General features: G+C 46.3%; 2 protein-coding genes across 2 annotated transcripts in view; both read right to left on the bottom strand.

The window, feature by feature from the left end:
* Window positions 1-20,924, bottom strand: part of PLPP4 (phospholipid phosphatase 4) — a 173,383-nt gene that overhangs the window by 8,715 nt on the left and 143,744 nt on the right. The gene's annotated exons all lie outside the window — the stretch shown is intronic.
* LOC148501470 (uncharacterized) lies at window positions 14,539-19,789 on the bottom strand. Its single transcript, XM_088450414.1, has 2 exons — window positions 19,499-19,789; window positions 14,539-15,213 (listed from the first exon to the last, which is right to left on the bottom strand). Exons 1-2 carry the CDS (start codon window positions 19,787-19,789, stop codon window positions 14,539-14,541), a joined length of 966 nt encoding a protein of 321 aa, XP_088306540.1.

The following is a 20,924-nucleotide window of genomic DNA, read 5'->3' as shown; positions in this document are numbered from 1 at the left end:
GACAGTTACTTGATCATTGCTTTATTGTACAATGCCCAAACTGCAAACACTACAAATAATATGATGTCCTGACAGTGGGACTGACTCAGACTTGTATGCAAACCCGATGGTTTGTGTACGAGTCTGATGGTGGGTGGACTGCTCATTCGCTGGTGCCGCAGGTGCTGTGATGCCACCTGACGCCGCAACTGGATTGACAGATTGCAGACGTTTGAGGGTGGAGGCGATGGGGACTGTTCCCCAAAAGAGTGGCGTTTTGTGGCAGTGCCGAGATCAGGGTCTGCGTCTTCCGACGCAGGTTTCCTGGTCAGCAGAGAAGTTTTGTCGACAATTCTGAGTGAGCTTAGACTTACTCAGATGGGCGATGACTGCGTCTTCGGACGCAGCACTTGGATCAGCGATGCCGACAGAAGGAGTCTTTCTTCTTCGGACACCTCCTGCGGCATTAGCATATTTTTAGCATCGCTACTGCGCCCAAAGATTCAGCAGTGATGTTATTAGCATACAACTCTGATCTATGCATACTCTATATATGCATGCTCTCTATGCATGCTCTCTACTGTATGCATGCTCTCTCTATGCATGCTCTCTCTATGTATGCTCTCTCTATGCATGCTCTCTCTATGCAATCTCTCTCTATGCATGCTCTCTATGCATGCTCTCTCTATGCATGCTCTCTCTATGTATGCTCTCCTCTATGCAAGCTCTCTCCTGTATGCATGCTCTCTCTATGCATGCTCTCAGATTTTCGGTCCTCTATGGATGGAGGTTACACGAACCCTGCCATGATGCCAAACTATGTTAGTGTGAGAGAATATTCACATATCAACAAGACTGACAGTAGTGCTTTCAGAAAAAGATAAAGGGATAGTGGGAAGGAAAAAAAGATAAAGGTCCTAATATAAAAACCTGTGATTTGTGGGCACCGGAGCAGTTTCAGCAATATAGGCACTAGATTAAAGCAGCGATTAGTTTTATTGCAAAACCAACCTGGTTTTGTTTTAAAAATATCTGTAGCTTTAAATCTAGCAACTACTGTATAACCCTGAAATCACAGGCTATTACATTTGGGTCAATAAATGACTGATTGTTGAGCTTTGCAAGTAAAATATGTAACACCACTATAGAGATATGTCCACATCCACCTATCCTCAAATCATGCCAAATATTCCCATTTAATGCCCCACGTACTTTGCGGCTTAGCCGTGTCAAAACACTAAACCTAAGTACCCAGGGCCGGTGCAAGGTTTCTGGGTGCCCTAGATTCATCCTACTGCCCTGCTATCACCAATATACTCTCTCCCGCCATCTACATACAACCTCACCCGCATGCTTTCGACCAAGCCTTGGAAACAACATTTGTGCTTACACTGTGGGCAGTAATATGCCACACATAAGTGCCCTAAATATAATATGCCACACAGCTGTGCCTACAATTTATAATTATACCACACATCAATGCCCCAATACATAATTATGCCACAATCAGTGTCCTAATACATAATTATGCCACACATTATATCCCAATACATAATTATGCCACACATCAATGCCCCAATACATACTTATGCCACACATAAGTGTCTCAATACATACTTATACCATACATCAGTGTCCCAATACATACTTATGCCACACATCAGTGTCCCAATACGTAATTATGCCACACATCAATGTCCCAATACATAATTATGCCACACATTAGTGCCCCATACATAATTATGCCACACATAGGTGTCCCAATACATATTTATACCACACATTAGTGCCCCAATACATAATTATGCCACACATCGGTGTCCCAATACATGCCACACATTAGTGTCTCCAATAAAGTTCACATAGTCAGGAGACTTTGTGCAACTGCGTTGAAGTTCCTAAAAGTCTCTACTGCACCTGTGTTACACAAAATGTGCACACAAAGGTGCTGCTGATATTGAGGTATCAGAAATGTTGTGGAAAAGTGATGTGCATCCTGGGGGTGACTAGAAATGCATGCAAAGATAGTCCATTCAGTGGGCGTGTTATGGGAGCATCGTGGGCATGGCAATGAAAACAGCTGCCTATACAGATGCTCAGCCACAGGCACCGGAGGCCATGGTCAGCTGCCATAGGGCTGATGCAAGTTTCAAAGGTGCAACTGATTGTGGCGTTTAAAGATGCACCAATTGGTATTACTACATCTACAGACGCTGACAGTGACCGTCGCAGTCCTTGCACATTCAGCCACTTTGAAAGGAGTTTGTAGCACCATTTGCATAAACTCGCAGTCAGGCATCCAACTCAGTATCAGGCCCTGTATGCATGCATACTTAGGGGGGAATTCAATTAGCCGAGGTAATTTACCGTGCGCTAATTGATCCCCCAGGGCTATCCAATTAGCCCCGAAGTGAAACCATCTGCAGCACTTATCGGGATTTTTTTTTCTGGGAAGTCAGCAGGCTCTGAAAACACATAGGTCTGTGAATGTATCACACATTCTATGTGTATTCGCCTGAAAACTGATCATTTTTCGGGTGCAAAAAACTGGCTCTAATTGAATTTCCTGAAGCTAAACAAATGTGGAAAAGTCCAGTTTTTCGTCCACCAAAAATAATCGGGGCTAACTGACTTCCCCCCTATGATGCAAAATTGAGAAAAAAGTAGTAAAATTGAGGGAAAAGTACGTAGCATGGGTATCACTACACGTGGAAAGGTGTATGAGGATCTGTAGAAACTAAGTAAAATTGTAGTGCAGGAAAATATTTTTGTACATGTAAAAATTATTATTTTACAATTAGGGGCATATCCAATTAGGAGCAAATTTTCAGAAAATCTGGTGCCGCAGGGTTTTTCCCGTATGCGAGATTTTTGGTATACAATTGGGTGCCAGATTTTTTATTTTTTTGGGTACAATTTTTTTTTTCAGCACCTTCAGAGCAGGTACAATTTTTCCTGAAATCGTTATTTTTTTTAGGAAAAAAACACTATAAAAGTGTCTCATGTTATTGCTAAGCATTATTATATTTTAATTATTGTATGCTTTAATCTCTAAATGGGGTTTCTTTCGTGATCCTTAAATTATATATTTTTAAATAAAGTTTTTTATATAAATATGATGTTATAATAAAGCACAGAATTAATGTCAGAGCCAGCACGCTCGCTGCACAAGTCTATGACAAGTAGGTCTTGCACTGACAGCTGAGATAAAACTGAAATTCTTTAATCACTAGTAAAGCAGATCAAAACATCCTCCTAGTAATTATCATCTGCGGAAAATGAACAATTTCTATCCAGAAACTGGCCTTGATTACAAAGCTCCCGAAGCTAGAGAATGACATAAATTGTCTTGTCACCTCCGGGAAATTAGTTATATTTGCAGAACACTTAGAAATATGATGCCATAGGATGATAAACGTGCTGACAGTCCTAGCAGTCCTGGATTGCCATTCATCTGGGCAACAGGTTCAGCTCAGGCAGTCAAGCTGAAATCTTCCTAATAACCATTCTCCCAGCATGTTCCACTTTGTCCTTGTCACCGTGTTACAGATCCTGGATACAGAACACTAACCTGTCTTCCCCTGTTTTAGTGAAATGGTTAAGTGACGGGAGAGAATTAACTCTCCACAGACCGGGGCTAAAGTATTTTTAATACCAAATATTGTTGAGATAAAAGATACAAGGGTCACAGGACTACAGCTATAAAAAGAAATAGGCAAGATAAAAAAAAATTAAATTGAAGTCACACCAGCTTCTACCATACTAGCTGTTTGCCCGGTCATGCCATAACATGCCAGAGCTAGAAATGTCTGATAACCAAATCATTGACTGGGAAGAGAGCAAACAAGAAGTGACCAGCATCAATGGACCAAAGCTGAAGCCTCAGTTAATGATTGTGACAGCGTTCTGCGGCTTTGGAGGTAACCACCATGATGCATGCACAGCCGCTAGAGTTTGGCAGCGACCTAGCGTGCAACTCTGAATCAGGCTCACAATTTGTCGGGATCTCGATGCCTATCTTTAGTCCCTTGTCAGGCTTTTAGTGTCGGGATTTCGGCAGCCGGGATAGCGGCCGCTGGTATCCTGTCTACATCCCGAATTAATAAAGAGGTTAAACTGTACTCAACTACTCTAGGTGGTACTGTATGCTATTATTTATAATCTTGCTGTATATTCATCATCTAACGCTGATGGTGATCTGATGGTTAACACAAGTGATACTGGAAGAAATAAAGGCAAAATAGTGCACATTGGGTGCAATAAGAGGGGATGTAGTCTCAATACGACAGCCGAATCACGGCAAGGGACTTAAGGTTTTGGAGGGGTCAGGCACCCCTGGGGGAAGGTTAGGGTTAGGCACCCCTGGGGGAGGTTAGGGTTAGGCACCCCTGGGGGAAGGTTAGGGTTAGGCACCACTTAGGGAAGCTTTGGGTTAGTGAGGGGGGGTAGAGGGGTAGGCATAGGGTACTCACCTGCCCTGTCGGGATATGAACTGGCGGCTAATCAGCCCCCGGGACTTCATGCACATTCCAATAAGAGATATTCAATAAAATACAATGCAGCACTCTCCTTAAACACGTGATCATTTTGACTTAAACAGATCAATATCTAGAACGTGTGGTATAATGTAGCATGATTCCAGAGTATGTTTACTTAAGATGTTTTTTTCAATATCAACCTAAATGATGCCAGGAAAGATTAAAGACAACATAGTGCACATTGGGTGGATACATGGTATTCACTAATATATAGTGCAATGCTCAGTAGGTGGTATTTGTTCCTTGAGTACATTCATTTCTAGATGATATGATGGACCATAGCATGATTCTTATACACTATTCATTTTTCATATAATCTTAGAATAAAAATGTGTAATGTTTGGACGAAAATTGGATTCTGATCATTATACTTTCGTACTTCTCAAACTGATCTGTCTGATGGACAAATATCACCTATTTAATGTGAGTGCTGCATTTCATTATATTGAATTTTACTAATTCCATCCAATATAATGGGGTCTATTTACTAAGCACTGTTAGGAGACAGAGTGAAAAGTGTTAAAGAAGTGATAAGATTCCAGCCAATCAGCTCCCAACTGTCATTTTTCAAACACAGCCTGTGAGATGACAGTTGGGAGCTGATTGGCTGGCACTTTATCACTTTGTTATCACTTTTCACTCTGTCTCCTAACACTGCTTAGTAAATAGACACCAATGTCTTTTATGTATTCTGGTAAGTCCAGGACAGCTCCCCGAAATCTAACACTGCAGGATAACAATATACACTACATACACCGTAATTTATATTTTTCATTGGTCCTTCTGCAAAAAAATCTCTACTATATTGATTTGGTTCACTTGCAAGCAGCTTTGATATATGCCACACATGCTTGGTTGATTTTCCGTATTAATGTTACTTTAAAACATCGGACAGTCTCGCACGGGACTCGCCGTTGTCTCAAAGCCGCAGCCTATTACATTTACCCCTTTGTGTTCAGTTTAGCTTTGAATTTTGTCTAGTTCACTGCAAAGTGCAATTGTCTGTTACCAGTTTGTGATGCACGGTGCACCTGCAAACAATTAAATAATAACTATCAGCTGCATTTACTGTATCCAGTGATATATATACTCGCCTAGTCATGTGGGAGCTGCAAAAGCGCATATGCTACTTCCCATAATGCAGTCCATAAACATAGCTTGTCACCCAGCGAAACTCTTGTGGCAAGTCTTGCAGGAGATGACCCTCCCTGACTACCACTAGGTGGCATCTGTGGACATGGCAAAACTTGCCTGCCTTTCCAAATGCAAACTGTTTTCCACAGTCAATCCAGCACCACCTGTCTCAATAGTGACATGTGGTGTCCTTATTCTCTCCAGTTGGCATGATGTGATTATTGTTTTTATTACAGGAGAAATAACATTGTGGGCAAATGCTGGTTATATTGTCACAACTGTATGCCCGTTTATTCTAATAAGTGATGTAAATCCAAAACACATATTAATTAGACACTACGGAAAAACAGAATTAAGAATGATGCAAACACAAATTCAGAAACAAAGTGATTAATCATTGCAAAAGTACAGATATTAAAATATTTTATGTATCAGAGCCAACTGCTTTCGTTCTAAAGATAGTAGTCACTGGAATTTAGTCTTGAAAGCAGTACTAGCTAGATCCCTATAATGGACCAGTTGAAGTGAACTATTAGGCTTTAAAGTCCAAGCCCCATCACACAGGGCACGTACAACCCTTTATATGCTGAGCTCCTGCAGTTTTACTGCTACTAGACAGTCTTCCAATTCAAATCTGCCCTGCAGCAATCTGTGTGCTGGTATTGCTTTTACTGCTGCAGGGAAACATTAAACTAAATGTCAGTATAGAGACCCAGCCGCTGAGCATCTCTGATCAATACTACCCTGCAGAGATATCTGCTACACCAGTGCTGCTCTCTCCCTGCCATGTGTGTGGCCCGCTGAGTTATTGGAAACAGGATTATATGTCCTGCGAAAAAAAAAAGCTTTATGTGTAGTCGTTATATGGCCTCGGAGCTTTGACATTATGTTAAATATCCTTGTCTTGAAGTATTCCATTGTATAGATTATGCATAGACTGATCGAATTTTGTATGATATCAAGTAAACCCACTCTTGAAAAGGTTGCCTATATATTTATAGCAGGGCTGGATTAAGGCTTGTGGGGGTCCCGGGGCAACTAATTTGTGGGGGCTCTATCAATAAAATTGCCATGGCCGAATGCAGCGACTACTATGGCCCTTACCTTGTCCTCGGACTCTCCACTGACCGGCAAGATCGCGGCATACTACTTCATGTCCGTGACACTGTTGGGAACCGACTCCCGCCAGCATAGCGGACATGATCTACAGGGCCGTAGCTAGGGTAGTGCGGCTGGTGCCATTGCACAGGGCACCACAGGGCAGGAGGCGCTGTTTGGGCCTGTCAAATTTCTGTTTATTATCATTCTTGCTTGTAGCTTCCTCTTATTTCATCCCCAGCATCTCCTGGCCTCTCGTATCTCTTCCCTGGCCCTTCCACATGAAGCCATGACCCTTTTTTGGGTGCATTATGTCCCTTTGAAAAATGAGAAGGGATCCAATGCTCTTTCTGGCACAGGGCGCCAAAAAGTCTAGTTACGGCTCTGGTCCATGGACCCCCACACATAAGGGGCCCCCACATTGCCACAAACATTCCCGCCCACTCTATACCCTCTCTGGCCGGCTCCCGACAGCACTCTAAGCCAGTCGTTCCCAGAGATTTTTGAATCATGGCGCCCTAGACTATCACTATTGTTTTCACGGCACCCCTAAGCTGAAAGTTTGTATTGAGAAATTCAGTAAAAAATTGGCCTTTTTTTGGGTGCATTATGTCCCTTTGAAAAATGAGGGGGGCGCCAATGCTCTTTCTGGCACAGGGCACAAAAATGTCTAGTTATGGCTCTGATGATCTAGTATACTGCTCGGGGCAAACGCAGGATTTTGAGTGGAGCATTAGAGAGAGAGAGAAAAAGGGAGGGGGTGGGAGAGAGGGACAAGAAGGGAGACAGAGAGAGAGGGGAGAGAAGGGGAGAGTGTAGGAGTGAGACAGAGAGGGAGAGCAAAATAGAGGGAGAGAAATAGAAATAGAGAGAGTAAGGGGAAGAGGGGGTGAGAGACAAGGATGGAGGGAGGGGTGAGAAAGAGAGAGAGAGAAAGAGAGGGAAGGGTAGAGAGAGAAAGCATAAAGTAGGCAGGAGGAGTGTGAATATAGGGCCTGATTCAGAGCCGGACGCTCTGACAGAGCGCTCGCTCTGAATCAGGGCCGGCCTTCTTGTTTTTTAGAGCGGCCTCCTGGCCACTCGTATAGCTGTGGGTGACCACCCACAGCTATAGCGAGCGGCCAGGAAGATGGTCGCGATGGACAAGACCATCGCGACATTGGGCTTGCGACAAGACCCTTGTGGTAGGGTCTCATTGCCGCAAGCCCTAGAGTGCTTTCGGCTCTCACAGAGATGTCAGTGGGGCCGGCCCCAGACGGTGGGCATTCCCATGGGAACGCCTCCGTCTGGGCAGCCATGCCCCCGCCCCACCCACCAAAGGGGGCGTGCTGTCACTCAACATCGACAGCACGCCCCCTTTGGTACGAGACCCGGAGCGACGGTTTTCCTGTCGCTATCCGGGTCTCGCGCATGCGCACGACGGAGCCAGCTCCGTCGTGCGCATGTGCACTGGGCCACCATCGACCCGCTTGCGAGCGCTCAGCGCTCGCAAGCGGGTCTGCATCAGGCCCATAGTTCAGGTAATGGAAGTAAATATTAGAGTCCCACACTGCAGAGATGTTATAGCTAAATATAATGATAGAACTGCGCACCGTCAGGTGTGACTCAGTGCCCATCAATAGCTCACAGTCCTCCAGCACATAACTGTATTGGGATTTATACATATAATTTCCTCAGGGGTATGATGCTAAGATTCTGTGGTTCCGAAAATTATAGTGTCCATCTTAGAGAGAAAGAGAAAGGGAGGGGGATAGAGAGAGGGAGAGAGACAGAAGTCATGAGGGAGATATAGAGAAAGAGTGAGATGGAGGGAAGAGAGAAATGAACAGAGAGAGAGGGGTAGGTAGGGACAGAGAACGCGCACACACTACCTGATGAAGACTTGCAGCATCATTCAGCTTTTTTTTTTTAAATTCTCTTTTTTTTATTAAGAAAACAAAGTAAAACATTTTCCATTCAATCTCGATGAAAAAATATTCTGTTAACAAAACATTATATCAAGTCTTGACGCAGCGAGAAAATGTAACAGTACTATACATAACAATATGCAAAGAAAGAGATATTCAAATTAGAATTCACATCAAATTTCTAAACTGAAAAACAAGGGGAGCTAAAAGAGGGGGAGCGGAGAAATAAAATAAAAAGGGGTAATTGCCCTTAGAGGACATCATCGTAGAAAGAAAAAAAGAAATACGTACATTTTATTCATACTGAATCAGTTTGCATCAACACATGTGGAAATATAATTGGTGTATGTGCTCGTCGATTTGTAGTCAAACCAGGGGTACCAGGTTGACAGAAAAACAGACCGTTTGTCTATTGAAGATAAAAGAAGGTCCTCCATTGACATATAGTAGTCTATTCTGGAAAACCATGTTTTGCGAGTAGGGGGAACAGATGATCTCCAAAGAATGGGTATCGACGCCCGAGCAGCGTTACTTAAGTGGCGTAAAAGTGATTTTTTTATATTGTGACAGCGGAGTGGGAGAATGATTTAACAGCCAAATGGCTGGATTTATAGGGGCAGATATTGCAAGGATGTCATTGGAGGTTGCAATGACATCATTCCAAAATGGTTCTATGAGAGGGCTGGACCACCATATGTGTAGTAGAGATCCTACTGAGTCGAGGCATCTCCAACCTTTAGCTGATATTGAAGGGTATATTGTATGTAGTAACAGAGGATGTCTGTACCAGCGCATTAGAACCTTATATTGGGTCTCTCTTGTTTGAACACATACAGAGCTACTATGAGCTTTAAGAAATATGCTTTCCCAGTCTTTTTCTGTTAGATTTAAATTAAGGTCTCTTTCCCAAGCTACGGCAAAAGAGAGTGGGGTCCGGGAGCTTTGATGTTGTAATAATTTATATATAGTGGATATCGTATGCCTAGGATTTGAAGGAGCCACACATATCTTCTCAAATTGTGTCAACTCCCTAGATGCCAATGGGAGTCTAGAACCCGATTGGAGATAATGTCTGATCTGTAGGAACTTCCAGAAGTCTTTTTGTGGGATATCCCATTTAGTCTTAATATCAGAGACCTGTTTCACACCACTGGAATTCACCAGCTGACCGACCCTAAAGAGCCCCTCAACCGCCCAGCCCAAAAAGTGTGACAGAGTCATACCAGGAGAAAATTCAGCATTGGCTAAAAATGAAGTTAGGGGACTGAATACTGAAGAAATGTCAAGTATGCAGCGTAAGCCCCCCAAACCGTAAGGGTCGGGGTGACTGTAGGGTGAGAATGAGTAAGCCTCGGCAAAACCGGAAGCCATGGGAAAATTTCAGGATATTGCTGAACGTATACCCCCTCCAACTCCACCCACTGCTTAACCTCCCGGCTCCTGGTCCAATCCAACACCCTGTTTAAGTGTATCGCATAATAGTAATTTTTAATATCAGGAAGCTGAAACCCTCCTCTGCGAGTGGGTCACGTCATTATTAATTGTTTAATCCTGGGTCTCTTACAGGACCAGATAAATTGTTGAATCAGAAGCTGTATGGAGCTGAACCAGGAGTCGGGAACACCTATCGGCAATGTCTGAAGAACATACAGTAACTTAGGGAGAGTGTTCATCTTGACGACTCCTATCCTACCTAGCCACAAGAGTTGTTTAAAGTGCCATCTGCTAAAGTCTGCTCGTAATACTTTAAGAAGCGGAGTATAATTTAACGAGACCAATAAAGATAAGTCTCGAGGCAATTTGATACTCAAATAAGTGATATGTGAGTTCTGCCACTGAAAGGGAAAAGAGCGTTTCAACCTCACCATTTGTGAGGGAGAAGTTGATATATTAAGGGCGCATGATTTGGACATGTTAATTTTAAAATCGGAAAGTGTACTATATAAGTCCAACTCCTGCATCAAATGAGGAAGGGAGGCCCCAGGATATGAGACCAACGCCAGAATGTCATCTGCAAACATAGCTAGTTTGAACTCTACTTCACCCATCCAGAGGCTGGATATATGTTCATTAGCCCTGATTGATCTGGCTAGCGCTTCTATGCAAAGAACAAAAATCAGTGGGGACAATGGGCAGCCCTGTCTCGTCCCATTGCTTATTGAAAAGGGGTTGGAAAGAGAGCCGTTGATACGAACCCTAGCAGTGGGCATACTGTATAAAGCCATAATCCTATGCAATGCTAGAGAACCAAGCCCGATATGCTCCAGCACAGACCTCATAAAATGCCAGTTAACCCTACCAAATGCCTTCTCGGCGTCGGTGGAAAGCATAATAGTGGGAACCTGACCTCTGGAAGCGAAATAAATTAGGTTTAGAACTTTGGTGGTGTTATCCTTTGCCTCTCGGCCAGGGACAAATCCCACCTGGTCGTTATGTATTAATGAGGGGAGTAAGCCATTCAGGTCTATTTGCCATTATTTTTGCAAATAATTTTAGATCCATGTTTAAAAGGGAAATAGGTCTGTAACTGGAGCACACCGAGAGGTCCTTACCCTGCTTAGGAATCACAGTTATGTGAGCCTCCAAGGACTGGGGGGAAAAATGAGTATCCACTAAAATACAATTGAAAGCCTGTAGAAGTCTGGGGGCCAAAATATCTTAGAATTTTTTATAATAAACTATGGTGTAACCATCTGGACCAGGGCTCTTGTCCGATGGCATTGATGAGATGGCATGTTCCAGTTCTTGAAGAGTAAAGGGCTTTTCAAGTGATTCGCGATCAGAAAGCAAAAGAGTGGGGTATATAACATTTTCCAGATATTCTTTAGCATTTAATAAGCAGGAGGTAGGGTTTGCTGCTTTAGGGGCTTTATTCAAATTATATAAAGTTGTATAATATTTTTTAAAACAAGATGCTATTTCGGGGGTCTTAAAATGAAGAGAACCGGTTTCATCTTTCATGCAGCTAATAAATGAATTCGCCCTCTGAGACAAACGTCCCGGCTTGTTTCCCCATTGATAATATCTACGCTTGCATCTACGGAGAGAAAGCTGGGCATTATCAGAAAGCAGCTTCTTCAACTGATTTCTGGTCTCTGTCAGCGCAACATACTTTGGCCCAGACAGTGTGGATTTATGTGAGGACTCTAAAGAATGAATCAGCTGCAATAGGTTCGTTATGTGTTGCATTTTTTGTTTTTTCGTAAGGGAGCCTAGCTGAATGATCTTGCCTCGCAAAACACACTTATGTGCTTCCCATAAAGTAATTTTAGAGACATCATCAGTATCGTTAATGGAAAAATAATCAATCAGGGTTTTATTGATTTCGTCTCTACAAGTAATATCCTGCAATAAAGATTCATTCAGGCGCCAGGTCCACTGACTAGGAGATTGATTTCGAGCCGACAGAGTTATTGATATGTGGCGTGGTCCGACCAAGTAATTGAGCCAATCGCTACATCTAAGAGAAGTGGGAGGTGTTTGTGACTTATAAACAAATAATCCAATCGTGTATATGTTTTGTGAGGGTGGGAATAAAACGAATAATCTCGACCTGATGGGTGAGAGATCCTCCATGTATCAGCCAGCTGAAGGTCGTGAAACAACTTCCTGACTCTATTATATTTCCGCTTGGAGTATCTGGGGGCTTTAGTCGAGATGTCAAGGGTTGGGTCAAGAGTCCAATTTAGGTCCCCCCCAGCACTACAATCCCAGAGCATAGAGATTCAAGCTTTGAAAGGTGAGATTGAAAAAAGGAAGGTTGGTCTTGATTAGGGGCATAGACTACAATAAAGGTATAGGGTTGGTGATATATTTTACAATTTATTAGAAGTATCCTACCCGAGACTGGTTTGTGGACCGAAGTTATGGAAATTTGAAGATTTTTTTAAAATAAGATCGCTACTCCCTTGGATTTACTGTCTGGGGTGTTGCAGTAATATGCAAGTGGATAGCGATAATTGGTTAGGGATGGGCTGCGGGCTGAAATCTTAAAGTGAGTCTCCTGTATTAGTGCAACATCTACCCTATCAGCCCATAAGGATCTAAGTAGAGTAGATCTTTTCTCAGGTATATTGAGGCTCCGGGCATTAATCGAGTGTATTTTAATTGTGCTTGGGGAAGTCATGTAATTTGTGAAAATACAAAACATACATCAGTCCTCAAAAAGGTCAAAAGAAAATAAAAAAAACAAATAAAAACAGTTACATCTGAAAAGAAACATAAAGTGAAACATAGGGGAAAAATGAATTGCAAAAACAGTGGTGAAACCACCCAATAGGCATGTAGGCCAAAGGCGGGTGTGGGGTTAGGGAGTCACCGCATTGGGCCTTAACAGAAAAACATACAATAATGTCGCAAGAAAAAACATATAAATGCTTAACATTACTTTACATCCTAAATTATAGGAAAAATATGAGATATGGTAAGAACTTACCCTTGTTATCTCTATTTCTACGAAGTCCATAGGGTTCCACAGGATACCTTGGGGTATAGGTGTGACGTCAGTCATCGGGCACCATAGAGTTAAGCTTTCAGCCTCCCAGGATGCACTAGGGTCCCCCTCCTATACCCCGCCCCCGAGCCAAGGCACCTCAGTTAGTTACCAAGCCATAGGCCGGAGGAGGAGAAGGAAGAGAGAGAAAAAAGATCTGGACACACACAAGAATCACATTCTCACCAGAGGGAGACGGAAAAACAGGTGACCAGAGCAAAGCCCACCTGCAGCACAGGTGCGACAGGGCGGGAGTCCTGTGGAACCCTATGGACTTCGTAGAAATAGAGATAACAAGGGTAAGTTCTTACCATATCTCATATTTTCTACTTCAGGGTCCATAGGGTATCCACAGCAGTATCCTTTAAAGGTGGGGACGCTCCTGTGCAGAAAGGAGAATCCGCCGCCCGAAGGAAGCATCCTGAGAGGCGAAGGTGTCAAACCTGTAATACCTCACGAAGGTATGGACAGAGGACCACGTAGCAGCCTTGCAGATCTGGACTGCAGAGGCACCACGTCGAGCTGCCCACGAAGGACCCACAGACCTAGTGGAATGAGCCTTCAGAGAAGGAGGAACCGGTAGGCCTTCATGAAGATAAGCTTCAGAAATAGCCATACGGATCCAGGCTGCCAAAGTTTGCTTTGAAGCAGGCCAACCCTTTTTACGGAAGCCATAGAGGACAAACAAGGCGTCCGACTTCCTAAACGAAGAAGTGCGGTCAACATAAGTCCTTAAGGCCCGCACAACATCCAAAGAGGCCTCACCCACGGAAAGACCAGGTGAGTTAAAGGCCGGAACAACGATTTCCTCGTTAACATGAAACTGGGAAACAACTTTGGGAAGAAACTCGGGCCGAGTGCGGAGCACTGCCCTGTTCCCATGAAAAACCAAGAAAGGGGGTCTACAAGAAAGAGCCCCTAAATCAGAAACACGTCTGGCCAAAGCAATAGCCAGAAGGAAAACAGTCTTAGCTGTTAGCCATTTAAGATCCACTAAGCCCAGTGGTTCAAACGGCGGTCCCTGGAGAGCCCTCAGGACCACAGCCAAATCCCAAGGCGCCACAGGTGGAACAAAGGACGGCTGAATGCGGAGAACACCTTGCATAAAGGTACGCACATCCGGGATTGTAGCAATCCTACGGTGAAACCAGACAGACAGGGCCGAAACCTGTACCTTCAAAGAAGCAAGGCGAAGCCCATGATCTAGTCCCGCTTGTAGGAAGGCGAGTATCCGAGACAGACGAAACTCCCGCGGTGCATAACCTCTCGGTCGACACCACTGGAAGAACGTATGCCACATGCGATGGTATATCCTCGCACTGCAGAACTGGAAAACCCCCTGGACCTCAGCATGGCTGTCTCAACAGCCACGCCATCAAAGACAGCTGAGTCAGGTCCGGGTGAAGACAAGGACCATGTGACAGAAGGTTCGGTCATAGCGGCAACCGCAGAGGACTGTCCACGGACAGACCCTGAAGGTCTGAGAACCAGTGCCGTCTGGAGCTATCAACAGGAGCGTCCCTCCTTCCTGTTTGAATTTCCGGATTACCCGTGGAAAAAGGGAGACCGGAGGGAACAGGTATGCGAACCGGAACGTCCACTGGACGGACAGAGCATCCACCAGAGACGCCCCTTCGTCTCTTGTGCGAGACCCGTACACCGGCAACTTGTTGTTGTGGCGGGACGCCATGAGGTCGATCTCTGGAAAACCCCATCTGTCCACCAGCAGTTGAAAAACGTCTGGGTGCAGGGACCATTCCCCCGGATGAACGTCCTGGCAACTTAGAAAGTCCGCCTCCCAATTTAGCACTCCCGGAATGAAGACCGCTGATATGGCCGGAAGATTGCGCTCCGCCCATACCAGGATCCGAGAGACCTTCACGAGAGCCGCCCGACTTCGGGTTCCTCCTTGCCTGTTTATGTAGGCCACGGTGGTAGCATTGTCCGACTGGACCTGTACCGGACGACCCTGGAGAACCCGAAGTGCCTGCTGGAGAGCATTGAAGACCGCACAGAGTTCCAAGATATTGATTGGAAGCTCCGATTCTGTTGGCGTCCACCTGCCCTGGAACAAGTGTGGACCCGAAACTGCTCCCCAGCCCCGAAGACTGGCGTCCGTTGTCAACAGGACCCAATTTGGAACCCAGAACGGACGTCCCTTGCTGAGATGGGTCGTCTGTAACCACCAGGCAAGGGACAGGCGAACCTCCGGGGTGAGCAAAATCGTCTGGGACTTCAGAGACTGAGGCAGCCCGTTCCACTTGGACAGGATCAGGTGCTGCAGAGGTCTGGAGTGAAACTGGGCATATTCCACCATGTTGAACACCGACACCATGGAGCCCAGTAACCTCATCGCCGAGTGTAGAGACACCCGGCGGCTGTGCAGACAACTGCGCACCCTCGACTGTAAAGCAGAGATCTTTTCCCCCGTCACGAAGATCCTTTGCTGTTCCGAGTCCAATAAGGCTCCGAGGTGCAGAATCCACCGAGACGGGATTAGAGTGGACTTCTGCCAGTTGATTAGCCAGCCCTGCCGTTGCAGTAGCGCAATGGTCAGGTCCAAGTGGCATAGAAGGAGCTCTGGAGATCCCGCCACCAATAAAAGGTCGTCCAAGTACGGCAACATGCGGACTCCCTGCAGCCGCAGAGAAGCCGCCATGACCGCCATCACCTTGGTGAACACACGTGGTGCTGTCGCCAGGCCAAAAGGTAACGCCCGAAACTGGAAGTGGTCGCTGCGGATTGCAAACCTGAGGAACTGTTTATGGTGCAAAAGAATAGGGACATGCAGGTAAGCGTCCTGTATGTCCAATGATACCATGTAGTCCCCAGGTTCCAGCGCCAGAATGATGGACCATAGGGTCTCCATCCGAAACTTCGGTACCCGCAAAGACTTGTTGAGAGCTTTGAGGTTGAGAATCGGACGATATGACCCATTGGGTTTCTGTACCAAAAAAAGATTTGAATAGAAACCCTGGCCCCTCTGGGAGAATGGAACAGGCATTATAACTCCAGCCTGGAGCATAGTGTGCAATACCTTCCACAGCTCCGTAGCCTTGTTGCGGTCTGATGGTAGACCCGTGGTGAAGAATCGAGCCAGGGGTCTGTGCTGGAAAGAGATGGTGTACCCGTGGGAGACCACCTCGAGAACCCAAGTGTCTGTCGTAGTGACCGACCAACACTGGGCGAACTGCAGCAGGCGGCCTCCCACTTTGGGATCCCCCAAAGGGAGGCCCGGACCGTCAGGCCGCAGGCTTGTCATCTGGCTTAGGGGCCGGACGTCTGGTACTCCATGCCTGCTTCCGGGGCTTTGCCGATTTCTTAGGGCCAGCCTGTCGAGGAAAAGACTGTGGTTTGGGCCTGCCCTGGGCCCTATAAGACCGAAAGGACGATGGTCCAGAACCAGAAGGAGCAGCGGCCGACGGGAGACAAGCCGATTTGGCTGCCGCCAGCGTGGCCACAATCTTGTCCAGATCCGGACCGAAGAGAACTTCTCCGGTAAATGGCAACGCCTCCAAACCCTTTTTGGAATCTGTGTCCGCCTTCCAGGATCGCAGCCACAAGGTGCGACGAGCAGCCACTGCTGCTGAAGAAATTCTAGACACCAGAGTACTAATGTCTAAGGCCGCCTCGTTGATATAAGTGGCCGAATCACGGAGATTACCAATCAACTCCGCCTGTTCGGCCAGACAGTCGGAATCAAAAGACGCCTCTAATGAATCCGCCCAGCGCTCCATCGCTCTGGCAACCCAGCAAATGGCCATAGCCGGCCGTGCTGCCCCCCCCGCAAGGGAATAAGTGGACTTCAGGCAGATCTCCACCTTGCGGTCCATAGCATCCTTAAGGGAGGACATGGATGGCATCGGCAATGTGGCACTACGGACAAGATGGGTCACGTGAGAATCCACCTGTGGAGGGGATTCCCACTTTGCAAAATAATTATCCGCAAACGGATAAGCCATTGCCAGGCGCCTCTGCGGCTGGTATCTTTTGCCAGGCTGTTTCCACGCCTCCTCTAAATGGTCCACTAACTGACCCGAAAGAGGAAAGACTGTGGCATTGTCCTTCACATCTTTAAAAAAGGCATACTTGGATTTAGCCGCTGGGGGAACTTCGTCCTCAATCACCAAGGCTGTGCGGACTGCCCTAATAAGTCCAGGAATATATACCTTGGACTTAGCGTCAGCGTCCTTAGTATGGAGAGGTTCCTGATCGTAAGGATCCAGAATCTCCCCATCATCAGACGTCCCCTCGTCATCCTCATAAGGAGCCGACAGAGACGCCACCGGCCGTTTATGTGGCCGCATCACAGACTCCCCTTGCAACACATCCGACAAGTGCTGTACAGAACTTGTCAGGGAGTTAACCCACGCCGGCTCCTGAGAAACCGGGAGCGGGGAAATAGGGAGACTGTGGGGTACCACCAATTGTCGTGGGAAACCCTGCATGGGTGACGACACCACTGACTGCTGGGACAAACCCATCGGCGTAAACGCGGGCTGCGGAGCTAACTGGCCCACTAAGGTTGTAAGCGCCTGAGCGAAACAAGCCCAGGGCAGCTCCTGTACCGGTGCTGTAACCGTAATAGGCTGCGCCATAGACAAACACTGCCGGCAGAGGCCCTCCGCGCTACCCTCCCCCTCCACTAACGGTACTTTACACGTAGTACACTGTAGGTGGAGAGGAAAATCACTTTCAGACATGATGGCACTAAGTATGTGACCCCTCTCACCAATTATATATTAAATAGGCGAGAGACCACCCTGCAGCACCGCACCGCAAGGGCTTAGCAGAAAGGACAGGGACAGTAATAAAGCTGACAGTTAAAAGAAAAGTTACAGGCAGCAGCGCTAGCACAGTCACATACAATGCAAAGAAAAATCAATTCCTGCACTAACAGCGCTGATCACTCAACTACGCAGACACAGGGCCTGGTAGGACACAGCGCAGCATACACAGACCTGACCCAAATCGGAGGAGAGGTATGCGGGGGGACCCAGACCACGATGCTTCCGTCCAGTGCTTCCAGCAGCGTTCACCATGCGTTGGAAAGATGGCCGCCGAGGAGCAGAGAGGAGGCTGGCCTGGGGGAGGAGCGCTGCTACAGGACCAGTCGGCAGTGTGCAGAGAGGGCTGTGTGCAGCGGGGGAGGCGCCGGCTGTGAGACAGGGAAGGCGCACTCCCCTGGCATGCATTTAACCCCCGGGATGCCGCAGCACTTCCGCTCTGCTGCGGTCCGCTGTCCCAGGGGGTAGTGGAAGCGCAGGTTCATACCTGGCTCCACGCTGCAGCCAGTCCCCAGGGAGCCCCCTGCCTGGGGACTCTGGACCATGTAACAACGGGGACCACCGCGGGACCCCGCTGCTTACCTGCCATCCCCCTTGAATCCGGCCATGGTCCGGAACATCTGGGGTCACCGCTAGCTGTGACCCCAGAAGCTCACCAGCATCCCCGGATCGGTACCGGCGTTCTGGTACCGGCGGGGGTGTAGGGAAGACAGCATGGATGTCAGGACTGACTGTCCATGCTGTTTATCCAGATGTGCAACCACAGCTGCATGAAGAAAAAGCTTCAGGGGCTCTTCCAGCCCCCACTCCAACAGGTGCACCCGACTCCGGCCGGGCACCAAACGAAACTGAGGTGCCTTGGCTCGGGGGCGGGGTATAGGAGGGGGACCCTAGTGCATCCTGGGAGGCTGAAAGCTTAACTCTATGGTGCCCGATGACTGACGTCACACCTATAGCCCAAGGTATCCTGTGGATACCCTATGGACCCTGTAGTAGAAAAACACACCTAAAATTTCAAGAAGATCCAAATTGGTAACCTAATAGATCATTGAAAAAATTTCAATTATCCATTTTTCGAGATAGACAAAAGACCCTTCTAAAAGATACGGAAAAAAATTAGCAAACAATAAAATCAGCAATTAGATGGATCTCATCCGCTATCAACAGAGGAGAAACCTAGTCCAAGAGCAGATAGGACCAATCAGGTAGCATCTTCAGCCAGTGAAGGTGATGGAGCATGTGGTCTTCTCCTGGAGCCATGGACTTCTTGCCAAGGTGGGTTATTCACAGGTCTTTGAGGTAATTGCAGTTCAGGCAGATCAAATTCCCAATTGGGGATGTTGAGCTTTGTTATCCCAAGTCCAGAACAAAATGAAGGCAAAATGAAGGCAGATCAGAATACGAGGTTAAAGAATGTGTATTCCCAGCCGAAGATACTTGAAGGTTGAAGGGAAAACCCCATCTATATTTCAGTTGGCGCTTACGGAGCTCATCAGTGACAGGTTTAAGGGATTTACGCTGTTGAAGCGTATGCTAGGATAAATCTTGGAAAATTTGGATAACCACACCGTTGAAGTCAATCCCGTCCAACTGTCTAGCTTTGCGCATAAGTTCATCTTTCTGTGAATAGTAGTGTAAACGACATATGACATCACGGGGGTGGTCAGCTTGAAGACCTCTTGGTTTTAATTCTCGGTGAGCTCTATTAAAGGTGATAAGCTCATTCGGATCATTTTCCAGAATTTCGTTGAATATCTTTGTAAGTGCATTTATCAGACCAGATTGGGGGACATCTTCTGGTAGACCTCTAATTCGGACGTTATTTCTCTGTCCCCTGTTATCGAGATCTGTCATCCTAAGATTAATAGCACAAATTTATTTTGTTTGGGCTGAAATTACATCTTTCAAGGATATCATGTAAGCATCTGTGGATTCTTGAAAATTTTCTAGAGAAGTGACACGGTCAGAGATCTGTGATATGTCTTTCCGAACAATAGCAAGTTCCTGTCGAATGGTGTCTTGGAGGTCTTGTTTTGTGGGTAAGGTCTTCATGAAAGAGAGAATGTCCTGGAGGTCTGTATCCTTCTCAGCGGATGTATGAGGTTGGTCTTCCTGAAATAGGGACATTGTGGGGGTTGTTGAAGAAGACAAGGGGCTGGACGTTGTAGGATCTACTATGACCTTGGCAGGATTGGTATGGAGAAATGGTCTCAGATCTGCCTGAGAATGGGGTCCTTTCAGTAGAGGTGTGTTACCTTTTTGAGGTGATTTTTTATTTTTGACCATAATGTAGCGTAAGGAAGATCAGTAAATAGTAGCATAGTGACAGTAGGCGACATCAGGTTGCATAGGTGAAAATCCCGTACACGGTGACTCCCTGCGGCCTGGCATCACATTGACATTAAGTCACATCGAGTAGCAAATCAGAGAGCAGCTATATGGTCTCACAGTTAACCTACATAAAGGCTGAATGCGCGTGAGGATTTATATAGTTGAATATTTCCTCTTTGGCAGGATTATAATAGAGGGGAGTGAGTATATTCAATAGAGATGTATACAATATCTTTGTAGAAATAGAGGATGCAAAAATTATGGATTACTTGTAGACTGTTATATCCCCCAAAGAAGGGTTGGCAGAGTGTCAGTCAAACGTTATCTGCCGTGTTCGGGTGATACTGTGGGACTCAGCAAAGTATACCTCACAGGTGGTAAAACAGCCAGGTAACCACGTCGAGGTAACTCCTATCTACAAACTTCCAGAAAATCAATGCATCCCCCAATTGTTGTCAGATGTGCTGGTAGAAATGATTGTCTGTGGAGTCTGCAGGGAACATTTATGTGCAGTCCAGAGCAGAGTCAGTAGCTGGGTGCTGGGTGAAAGAGCTGTATAGTTGAGCGTTGGAAAGCACCGGTGACCCCAGAAACAATTGTGGAGCGTGTCACGTGGGCCGCGATGAACGGGGAGACCGGGCTGCGGACGCGGGAGCCG

Source organism: Taudactylus pleione, unplaced genomic scaffold (assembly GCF_031769625.1).
Source record: "Taudactylus pleione unplaced genomic scaffold, aTauple2 ptg000518l, whole genome shotgun sequence".
Classification (NCBI taxonomy): Eukaryota; Metazoa; Chordata; class Amphibia; order Anura; family Myobatrachidae; genus Taudactylus; species Taudactylus pleione.
This window is presented reverse-complemented; position numbering and strand designations above follow the sequence as displayed.

Excerpts from the sequence above, each read along its gene's own strand:
- LOC148501470 (XM_088450414.1), bottom strand. The coding sequence starts at position 19,789 with ATGACAGATCTCGATAACAGGGGACAGAGAAATAACGTCCGAATTAGA. Across the intron at positions 15,214-19,498 it reads GGATTGACTTCAACGGTGTG|GGCAGGTGGACGCCAACAGA; the intron begins GTTATCCAAATT and ends CACTTGTTCCAG.